This window comes from Lipotes vexillifer, unplaced genomic scaffold (genome assembly GCF_000442215.2).
Source record: "Lipotes vexillifer unplaced genomic scaffold, Lipotes_vexillifer_v1.1 scaffold691, whole genome shotgun sequence".
Lineage (NCBI taxonomy): Eukaryota > Metazoa > Chordata > Mammalia > Artiodactyla > Lipotidae > Lipotes > Lipotes vexillifer.
Window position 1 is genome coordinate 3,856,896 of NW_006788040.1, and position 11,590 is coordinate 3,868,485.

Below are 11,590 nucleotides of genomic sequence, written 5' to 3' on the forward strand. Positions count from 1 at the left end.
CATGGGCATTCGCTTCCCTGGAGTCTAGAGAGTGTCTTCACATAGCCCTGCATGTGGTATATGTCCAAATTCAAGGTTATGTCACGTTGTTTTCCAAAGAAGGTGAATTAGTGTACAGATCCAACAGCCCTGGGTGAGACTTCCTTTTGCCTTATATCCTATATCCTGAGCAATTGTGTTATTAGCCTTTAAAAATTTTGCCAATCTTGTGCATTTAAAATGGTATCTCAGTGTCATATTAATTTGCATCTTTACTAATGAGGTTGAATATCTTTTTGTATATTTATTGGCCAGTCTCATTGTCTCTTTTGTCAAACTTGTTTCTTGTCTTTTGGCTGTTTTTCTTTTGCATTGTTTGTTTTCTTTATTGGTTATCTCTTCTTCCAGTCTGTGTCTTATTTTTCCTCTTTTTTTTTATGTCTTAACAAATTTTAATGTAGATAAACGTATACATCTTTTCCTTAATTATTTGTGCTTTTTGTGTCTTGCTTGACATCTTTCCTTATCCTGTGACCATCAAGATATTCTTCTATGTTCTCTTCTAAGAATTTCCAGGGCTTGATCTTTGCACTTAAGGCATTAATTCCTCTAGAGTCGAGTTTTGCATGTGGTGGAGGTGGGAGAATCCAACTACTTTTTTCCCACGAATGACTTGTTGTCCCAGCCCTGCCTGTTGAGCAAGCTTTGCCGTCATCTTCCCTGGTCTGCAGAGCCACGCCCTGACTCTGCAGAGTGAGGGGCAGCAGAAGACAAGCTAAATGGCACCCCTTCCTCTCTTCACTGTGATTGTCTCCAGAGCTGAGGCCTGGAGGCCACAGGGAGGACGTTGGTGTTTCCCTCCATACCTTCTCTCAGGTTCCCCACAAGAGCCCTTGGACCAAGATGCTGTAGCTGCTATGCTGTCTCAGTGGAGTCAACTTGTGGGTACAACATTTCTCCTGCTTTCATTGCACAGATTCTCCAGCTGTGTATCGGGAACCACGACCTGTTTATGAGGAGGAGGAAGGCCGATTCTTTGGAAGTTCAGCAGATGAAAGCTCAGGCCAGGGAGGAGAAGGCCAGAAAGCAGGTGAGCAGGTGAACTGCCGTTGTCTCCTGGTGGTGGTCTCGGCCGGGAGGTAAGGAGTGGTCATGGGCTCACAGGAGTCCTTTGAGCACAGATCTGCCTACTCTTATTTTATTCCTGTTGGGTCTTTTTGGCTGATGAATAAATGATGGTGGGACGTCAGCTCTGGAAATGAGGAATAAACTCTAACAGCATATCTCAAAGACACATCCCTAGTTATTTCTCCAGTGAATTGAGTGAAGTGTGATTAATGCACGTTGTGGGCAGAGATAGGCAAGCCCACATGTATCCACCCACCTATCCACCCATCCATCCATCCATCCATCCATCCATCCATCCATCCATCGTCCATGCAGCTAAGCTTTCATTCTTTCTGCCTGCCTGTCTCCTGTGCCCAGACTTCTTATTTTCTAATTAGATGGTGATGGAATGCAGGGCGGCATCTCTGCGCCCACTGCTGGAATTAGACTCCGGCCGCGCTTCCCCATTGCAGGTCAGCCCAGGCGGCACATCGCCCACAGCGAGAGGTGCCAGGAGCACGTTATCAGCAGCCTGGATGATCTGCATCATTGTTTTCTACTCTTAGACCTTTTTGACTCACCGCAATCCACACAGCTAATCTGAGCCCCGCTGCTGAGAATATCAATCATGGCTTTGGATGAACTACTAGACAGAGTAACAGCAGCTGCAATCGGCTGCCCTTAGGACTTGCAGGCTTGGAGGGGTAATAATTAGTCTGTGTGCAGCTCTCTAATTTGGGTCCTCCGACGAAGCTGGCTCCCAGCCCTGAGGTTTAGAATGAAATGCCCAGTGTGATCCATTGTGCTCTCGGCTCCGTCTCTTGCTCTCTGAGATGGCAGGCCACAGATGTACTCTTCGGGATGCTTTGGGGTGGGGTGGGGGGCAGTGGAATGGATTTTGCTGGACAGAGAAATGCTCCTGGGCCAGCACAGGGTCATAGTGGCAACTTCAAGAAGAGCCCTCTCTGGGCTGTTTATCAGCAGAGGAAGGCTTAGCAGTGAGAGATCTGATCACGGCAAGGAGTGTGTAAGCCTCCAGGCTGTGCAGAGAGTAGCTTGAACACACCCCTAGACCTGCACTGCCTGTAGGATGGCAGATGCACATTCCTGGCATCTGGCAACCACAGGTCAGGGGCTCCATGGCCCAGCAGTACAGACATTGGCCTTGGAGCCAGATGTGAAACTTAGTATGTGACCCTACTAATTGACTTACCCTCCAGATCTCGGTTTTCTTATCTGTCAAGTGGAGCTAAGTATCTCTCTTCTGTGTCTCAGATCAGAGGACACACTGTGCCTGAAGGTCTTTGTGAGCTGAAACCGCTTTGCAAACAGGAGGTCCCTTATGATTGGTGTGGAGGTCTCAGGGAGGGTGCAATGCTGAGAGCAGAAGGGGATTGTAGACTTTTTTCAAGTGGAGGATAATGGGGATCTAGTCATCCACCTAATGGGAATTGTAATATGATGGAAATTAGAGAACAAATCGGCCAAGCTTTTCATTGACCTGCAAGAGGAAAACTGGAGAAAAATTTAGTGTATTTTATTGCTTGTCTTTGCATTATTCCTTCAAGGCCCAATGCATGTTTTTGACTTACTATTTAGAAAAAGCAGCAATCTTAAAAATCTTGTGTTTGGGAGAAGATTGAAGCAAGAAGTAAGTAATTAAATGTGCTTTAATTATTTAAGGAAGAAAATAGTGCAGTGGTCACTTCTGGCTCCTGCTTTCTGAACTCAGCTAGAGCCCTAGGATCACAGAGAATAGCACTTGTCCTCTGCTTGTTCCCCTTATTAAGCTTGGCATGTGGCTCAATTAATACAGTGATCCAGAAGGCAAGGGAGGCAGCAGCAGCTTAGTGCTGGTGCCGTAAGGATCGTAAGGATCGGGGCCACGTCCTCACTCCCCCACCCCCCAGCTCCCTCCTGTTGCAGGCCTGGCTCAGGAGTTGCTTTCGCTTGAGGCTGTGGGGGTCTGTGCCTGGCTGCTGCCGCCTCCTGCTGTGAAATACAATGTGTGAGCTATTGATGGGTCACACGGATGTGATTCCATCTTCTCAGAGGGTCAGAGGCAAGAGTGGAGCTACTGTTGATGAGATTAGAGGTGTGGGAGGGGTCCGTGTGGATAAGAAGTGGCACGGTGGCTCACGGTGGTGGAGAGGGACACGTGGTTTATCTCTGGCTGCCCCGTGGGGAGAAGGAGGCTGCATTGTGTCCTGTCAGCTGCAGGGCAGAGCCACTGGGGTCTCAGGCACGTTGGCCAGGTAGCTGTTTCCGTACCCAGCGTGTACGGATGCGCCCGTACATCCAGGTGAAGACTGGCTCCGTGTTCTGCTGTTTGTTCATTTACAACTAGATGATTTTTCAAGGAGCATGGCTTTCCACTCTAGAGCTGGTTTAGAAGGATGGAGGGTGGTGGGAGAGGAGAACAACACTGGTACCTAAAGTCCAGGGAAGAAAAGGGTCCCCAGAGGGGAGACCCTGGGCACTGGCTGTCCTCAGATCTGTGGCACAGCAGGTCATGGGCCCTGTGACCAGCGGCCGCTCATTCGCCCCAGATGGAGAGGCAGCGCCTTGCTCGAGAGAAGCAGATGAGGGAGGAGGCTGAACGCACGAGGGACGAACTGGAGAGGAGGCTGCTGCAGATGAAGGAAGAGGCGACGATGGCCAACGAAGCTCTGGTGACTTCCAAGGGGCTGGGTCCTGGGAGGCTACTCGGACTCCCTCTGGTTCTGGAGTTAGGCCCCCGAGGACCACGGATTAGCCACATTTACTTTGACATTTTGGCTTAAAATTATTGTCTTCCTCTCTGCCTGTGTTTCCAGGAGCAGATTTAGATTGAGTTCAACCTCCAAGTGCAGGCAGACTCCACTCACTGTGGGTCACCTTTCCCGCAGGGTGTCTCAGTTTTGGCCCGCCCCACCTCGGGGCCAGGTCATCCCCTGGTGGGGACCATCCTGTGTGTTGAGGGCTGGTTGGCCGTGTCCCTGGCCTCTGCCCACTAGATTCCCCCATTTGTGACAATCAAAAATGTCTCTAGACATTGTGACGTGTCCCCAGAGGGCACAGTCTCCCGTGCTTTTGAAGCACTTATTTAAAGAGAAAGAATGACAGAGTTAAGTTGGGTTTCTGCCTCATAAAGTGTAGCCTCAGCTCAAGTGGGTCCCCAGGAGGGACCCTGAAGGGCCTTCTGAGAAGTTGAAGGGTGTGGCTTGGGGACACTCAGTGGCAGGGCCCCAAGGAGTCCAAGACCTTGGTCCTTGCTGACCTGAGTGTCTGAGGCCTGATCGGGGCAGGATGACAGGCACAGGACTCCTGTTCCCGCTGAGCATGTTCTTTTCTCCAGATGCGGTCCGAGGAGACAGCCGACCTGTTGGCCGAAAAGGCCCAAATCACTGAGGAGGAGGCGAAGCTCCTGGCACAGAAGGCAGCAGAGGCCGAACAGGAGATGCAGCGCATCAAGGCCACGGCCATCCGGACGGAGGAAGAGAAGCGCCTTATGGAGCAGAAGGTGCTGGAGGCCGAAGTGCTGGCGCTGAAGATGGCTGAGGAGTCCGAGAGGAGGTCAGCATGGGGGCGGGGAAGCCCTGCGTTGGGGCAGAGCCTGCTGGCAGCTGCTGACCCGTCTCCCGGGCAGGGGCAGAGGCTCCTTCCTGCACAGGCCGGTGGGGCTGGAGCCGGACGGGTGCAGAAACCTAGTTCTCCTGTCCAGTGGACTCTGGTGGGGCTGTACCTTTGCGATGAGCTCCCGTCTCTGTGATGCTCGTGTTTGCAGGAAAACCATCGAGCTTGTCCACAGGCTGCTGTTAGCTGAGGAGACATGAGGAGGCTCTTCTGACATTTACAGAATGTGCTTCTTTTCCCTTTTGGTTTGAGGGGCGTGTGGGGAGACAGCAGCTATTCACCTTTAACGCTTCCCTGAAGATGGGAGGGGAGGGCAGGGTGCCCTGGCTCACGACCAGCTCGAAGGATGGGACTGTAGTCTGTGCTTTTCAAAGACAATTGGAGGCTCTGGGCTGTGCTGGTTCCGCAGCCGTCAGACAACCCTGGCTCATTCCTCGTGGCATTCGGTCTGTGGGTTTTGTGAACAACTTGTGACTTGCGTATACAGTAAATGTTTTGGCTTTTCACTGCCAGGGTGCAGTCGCTACAGTTTCCTCTCCATTCTTTGTGTGTCATTCTGGGAATACGGTTCCACGTTTCCCGCCCTGCCCCAGGCTCCTTTCTTTCCATGTACGGTCACTTCCCTGTGAATGATGTGTGTTGGGCTGGGTCCCCTGGGTCCAGTGTCCTGACGAGGCATGAGGCCCTCAGCGACACACGTATCTTCCTGCCCCGGGAGGTTGTTTCACTTGGGGGTCGTGAAGAATCAGTTCTTTCAATCCTGCCCTTTGTGATCCAGTATATGACAACTTTGCCCAGCCCACTCTCACCCAGAAAGAAGCAGAGGAAGCTTCTAGCTCCTCCCCCCGATTTCCCTCCCCCTCCCCCAGTTGCAAAGGTTCATCCTTGACTCTTCTGGCTACCTGCTTCACTGCTCTCCCAGTTTTGATTTAAACTGGAAATCAGTTGAAATGAACAATACCTGGGAATGTTGTTCCTGCTTCGGAAGTTCTGATTTCATGTAAATCCTCCCCCACCCCCCAACCCCCGTGCTTGTTTGCCTGGTCTGGTGCCACCCTCAGGGTTAACCCAGCTCCCTCCTCTCCAGGGGCCAAGGGGGAAGAGGGGTCTCTTTCCTCCTCCTGTCATCTTCTGTGGAGCTGAGGGCCCCTTCTCTCCTTGCAGGGCCAAGGAGGCAGATCAGCTGAAGCAGGACCTGCAGGAAGCCCGCGAGGCAGAGCGAAGAGCCAAGCAGAAGCTCCTGGAAATCACCACCAAGCCCACATACCCGGTGAGCCCGGGGCCGCCAGCTGCTTCTCACCTCATAGCGGTCCCTTCCCTCCCAGCCCTCCGGTTCCCCCGGTGGGGCCTTCAGGGGGACTGTTCAGCAAACGCATGGTGGAGCGAATGGTGCAGAATGTTCTAGGGCCTTGAAAGAGAGATGGGACGTAGGGAGGTGACTTGGTTTAAGCAAAGTAACAGAGGTGGGAAGCAAAGTGGTCCAAGGGGTAATAAATGATACCTTTGGCGATCTTATAGGGCAGACGGTGGGAGAAGTAGGTTGGGGCCATATTTTAGATGACCCTCTGATCTGGGAGGAGAAAGTCCTCAGAACAAATCTAACTGCCTCACTCTCTGCTTCAGGGGTGGGCACGCTGGGCCCAGAGGCTTTGTGGCCTCTGGAGGGGTGGGTGGTTGACGCAGCAGTGCCCTCTGTTCTTGTGGAACCGAACCTCCTAATCAGATTTCTCCTTTGTAGCCTATGAACCCACTCCCAGCCCCGCTGCCTCCTGATATACCAAGCTTCAACCTCATTGGTGACAGCCTGTCTTTTGACTTCAAGGATACCGACATGAAGCGACTTTCCATGGAGATAGAGAAAGAAAAGTACGGAGCCCCCTCCCCTCCCTTGTGCCCCACGTGGGCAGCCTGGCACTAACTCCTACAAAGGTTTGTTCTGTCCTCACCCACCGGGAGAGGAATTTCCTAATTGGAAATGAAGGGCGACATTCATCTTCCAGGATAAAAATGACACTTGATTGGTGATCCGGAGTTTATAGTGGCTCCAGAGCTCACCTGAAGTCTAAGACTGGCTGTCAGGGGTCTCCAAGCCAGTCAGACCACTGTTCACGTGGTGGTCCATGATGGTCGTGTTCTAACCTGGTGATGCGACACGTTTCCTAGTTGTGTTCTCTGGCGGCTGAGCTCTGTGGCGGGTCCCATGTCTAGAACAAGGGCGAGAGAGAAGAAACTCCAGCTCAAGGCTGAGGAGGGCAAACGGCTGGGGCTACAGTCATCTTGAGTAGCCCTGCTGCGGGATCCGCACATTGAGCCCAGCGTGCCCTGAGCTGTCTTCCTCCTTCACCTCATGGTCAGGGGACGTGGCTCTGAGATGGAAGGGAGCCCCACTGCAGAGGGCACCTAACCGAGGTCCCCTAATCAGGGCCATCGGTAAATCGGCCATCTGTGCCATGGCTGGGCAGGGAAATGTCACAGTAGCTGCCAGGCACGGGGTGCCTGGGTGACAGGGTCCTTTATCTTTTATCTCATTTCATTCCCACCCACTGACTTCAAAGGTAGGTTTAGTGTTCCCATTTATAAATGAGAACCCAGATTTAGAGCATTTAAGGAGCTCACCCAGCACCCCACAGCTGATGAGGGACAGATCCGGGGTTCAGCACTTCATCCATCTGACTTTGCGGCCCATCTGCTTTCACCTTGTTTGGTGTCCTCAGGTAACCCTCTCCGTGTCCAGCACGGGCAGCCACAGGCTAGGCAGTAAGTCTCTCTGGGCTCGTGTCCTGAGGATAGAGGGACCCAGCATCTCTGTCTGTGGCACCTGCAGTCCCCTCCACCCGTGGTGGAGTTCCTCTCTACCCTTCACTGTTTTCTAGGCATGCTCAGCAGTACATAGTTGTGTGATCAGGGTGAGGCTGCTTACTGCTTTTTTACAGTTTATGTTTTCTTACTCATTACCTGTGTGCACCAGGCACCACCCGTGCGTGGGAATCACTGCAGAATGTCCCTTGTGTCTGTGATGCCCAGTTTGCCTGGCTGTGCCTGTGTAGCTGGACACCCTGAGGATGGCTTCCTTCATAGATAACCATGTGTGCTTGCAGGTGGTGGTGGGCATCTTTCTATTCCTGGTGTTTGCTGAGTGAGCTTCTGTCATCTTTAGGAGATTATGTCCCAGAACAAGTAGGGATGTGGCCATGGCCTATCAGAAGAGGTCACTAGAATGGAATTACTTCTCCGAGGAGGGTTGAGACAAGATTGTTTTGGATGCCAGGAGGCTTGTTTCTTGTGTTGTTTTCTGTGTAGAACTAAAAACTATCTGTTATCCATTACAACTGGTATGAGAGTTTACTCAGGCTTTCCTACACTTCCTTCTGTTTAATCCTGACCACAGCCCTGTGATCGTTATCCCTGTCTTATGGATGAGGAAACAGATGCAGAGCCGTTTAGTGACTGGCCCAAGCTCCCATGGCCCGCGAGTGGCCAAGCAGGGATGTGAACCCCAGGCTCAGACCCTGGGTCCCAGGCCAAGCAGCATGTGGGTCTGGAGCCTCTCGGCCACGGTGCACCTCACTGTTTGCCAGACCCTCTGATACTCTGTCCTCTCTCTGGCAGAGTGGAGTATATGGAGAAGAGCAAGCACCTGCAGGAGCAGCTCAACGAACTCAAGACAGAGATCGAGGCCTTGAAACTCAAAGAGAGGGAGACGGCCTTAGATATTCTGCACAACGAGAACTCTGATCAGGGCGGCACCAGCAGCAAACACAATACCATTAAAAAGGTACCGAGTCTCTTGTCTTTTGCTGATTAGGACAGTGGTTAATGAAATGTGAGGTTGGCATCTGGTTTCCTCAGTAGCTGAGTCATTAGACTGTTGTCATTTTTTATATGTACTTAGTTGAGGAAATTTTTTGACTCACGCCAGAAAGGGAATTTAATCTGCCAATGTCTGTGAATCCATTGGCTCGATGGAAGGGGAGCTTGTGTTAAAAGCTCTGATGAAATGAATCACGGTTACAGGACAGGTTTTGATCCATCATTTAGCAGTAAAGCAATTCTGTCTTTTAAGCCGAGGGGAGTTCTGCCCAGGGAGCTGCCTTACTTAATGAGAAAGCAAAATGAAAGGGAGGCTGTTGAGAATGGTCTCTCCCTCTCGTCTTTTTGTGTTTTTAAGTGGCAAGGACTGTAAAATTCTGTTCTTGATTTAGAAACCAAATTCTGAATTTTTAACTTTTTTCAGACTTGAAAGGGAGTATCTAGAAGAACCTTAATGTTTTAAAAGATGAGACTTCATTTATGTTGCTAACAGTTTCATGTCTTTCTCCACGGATATTTTGAGCTTTCAGCATTTTGGAGGAAGTTAAATTCCATACTAACTATCAGCCCATGAGTGTACATCTCTTACGCTGGGCAAAGTGGAAAGGTCCTCTCCTGCCAGGTGATGTCAGCTCCTGTCTCTTCCCCCAGGACCAGGCTAACACCCGGAAAATGGGGATCAGTAAGACAAGGCTCTTCACTGAGTTTAGATGGTGATAGTTAGATGTGTTTCACTTTGTACGCTTTAGCGTAGTCTTTAAACTGATCTCCCAGTTTGAGAACTGTCTGTTTTCAAGAGATCTGTATCTACCCGCCATCGTTGAGGGGTGCAGTCGGGAGCCCTGAATCCTCCCTCTTGACTCCAGTTAGTATTGGCACCGAATAGAGAATTCCTTTTAATAGCGTGACCTGGAGGGAGAGACCTTTCCACAGTCCATGTTCTTCTTTCCTCCAGCTTCTGTAACTTAGCGGGTTTCCCTTCCAAACCAAATTCTGAAACAGTTAGCAAAGGGGAGCTGGAGCGAGGCCTCAGCCAGTGAGCAGAGAGAAAGAAGGATGACTGGACCAGTGAGCCAGTTGGGCCTCACAGGAGCTGCCTTGGACCCCTCCCTGCCCCACTCCCTCCCCTGGGCGCCGGGCACAGGCTCATCTTTGCCACTGCTTCCGTGAGCCAGGCCCTCGACCACAGGGCCCTGGGGTGCTGAAAGCTGGGGAGACCCGTTTCCAAGCCATAAAAACACACAAATGAAGTCACTTGTCACAATTTCAGGCCTGTCTGAGCATTTTGCAAATGGCACATGTGGCATTGTTGATATCACAGGGTATGTTTTTGTTTTTCTTCATTTTATTTTGCTGGTTTAGCCTCAAGCCCAAGGCAGAAGACCTATCTGCATTTGAGCCCTCAAAGTAGGTTATTCCCAGGTACTCTGTATGTGGTGATGGGACTGCCCTCTATGATACTAACCCCTGCATGAGCTTGCCTGTCTCTGTCCCCGGGCCGTGCCGAGCCCTCCCGAGGGCAGGTGGCGCCTGGGGACTGGCCGCAGCATGCTTCAAGTCTGAGAGCAGGCATCCGCCCTGTGGGGCCAGAACAGCCTCCAGAGTCCAGAAGGCTGCCTTGTTCTGAAGAGCATGTCCTGGGGCTGTAGGACCAGCCGTCCTTCACATCTTGTGTCGTTGTTGTCGGGCTGGGGAAGGTCATGGCTTCTTGTCCAGTCAGGTCTGTCTAAAGTCCTTTGTCTTGGTGGCGTACTCCTTAGATAAATAACCCTAGCATGGAAACGGGGTCAATTTGGGTGTTCTTAAGACTGGTGCCTTTAAAACGAGATCAAGACCTTTCATGTGGTGACAGCCTCTGAAGACCCGCAGTCATACCTGGCGGCTTCTGGTCGTGGGATGAAGGGGCTGCCCGTGTTCCCTCATTTTCCTCTTGAGCCTCCCTTTCTGTACACATCTATTCTCTTTTCAAGTACAGCAAACCAATAGCACAGGGGTCTGATATGCAGTCAGGCTAAGCGGAATCTGTTCGCCGGCACACTAACGGCCACCTCTGCCTGGGCTTCTCCTCAGTCGGCGTGAACTCATGTCGGGACAGAGAAGTCCGGGCACCCAGCAGACGGGCAGTCAGTGCTTGTGGAGTGAATTAATTGAATAATTGCTGCTTTCCTTCTGCAACAGTTCATTATTCTCCCAACAGGCCTAGACAGTGGAGAGAATTTATTACGTGCAATAATAACATCCTGCCTCTGCTCCTCGCCTGCTCCCCAGTAGTACCCCCGCCAGCGAGCCCACCCACACCTGACAGTCACATGGGATGTGTCCTTTGGTGTCCTCACCATGCTTTCTGCTCCTAGAATAAAATAAGCCCATTGGAAGCTCTGTACCAAACAGTGCGATCTGGCATAGGATAGATCCTATTTGTGGTTGCTATTAAAGTCCCAGATGGATCTCATTAGAAGATGGATTCGATCTGTCAGTGGTTCCAGGAACCTGTGGCGTGAACCACAATTTGTGTGTGACACTTTTGTTTAGCGGGCTCCTGTTTCTTCAGCTTTCATACCGCACGCTGGCGCTGAACACACCAGCACCAAGCAGCGCATGCTCCATGCCGGGCAGGTGTGAAGAGCACGCAGTGGGCAGGCCAGGTGGCACCTCTGCTCAAGGGATCACCCTGTGGCACCCAGAGGACCCCGGGGTGGCTCCACTGTGGCTTCCTGGACCCCGTGGCAAGCACAGGGGCACGCAGGAAGTCCCTTTTTGTTTTAGTCTGTGCTGTCAGATATTCTCTGCATGTGACCGTCCTGTTCTACCTTGATATGATTTCATCTCTCTTCTTTCTGTAATGATTCAGAACGCTTAAATTCTTCAGGGACCCAGTTCTGACCATCAGTTCTCAATGAGCTGTGATTATAGACAAATGATGTTTGATTTGTAGTCAAATGTGTACCGCTCCTAGGACATGCACAGAAGCCTTTTTTTTTTCTTTTTTTTTAGTGTCTTGATGTGAACTTGTTTTCAAAGTATGCTGCCAAGCTCCAGTTAAACAAGAATTCTGATTAATCAAGGGTTAATAAAATGG

General features: G+C 51.1%; 1 protein-coding gene across 1 annotated transcript in view; it reads left to right on the top strand.

Annotated features, from left to right (window-relative positions):
* Positions 1-10,759, top strand: part of NF2 (NF2, moesin-ezrin-radixin like (MERLIN) tumor suppressor) — a 67,909-nt gene extending 57,150 nt beyond the window's left edge. The window contains 7 exon segments of the mRNA XM_007461176.1: positions 956-1,069; positions 3,636-3,758; positions 4,424-4,641; positions 5,866-5,971; positions 6,440-6,567; positions 8,311-8,476; positions 9,874-10,759. Of these exon segments, the coding sequence (XP_007461238.1) occupies positions 956-1,069; positions 3,636-3,758; positions 4,424-4,641; positions 5,866-5,971; positions 6,440-6,567; positions 8,311-8,476; positions 9,874-9,909 (891 nt within the window). The 3' untranslated portion in view covers positions 9,910-10,759.
* Positions 10,760-11,590: the final 831 nt, after the last annotated feature.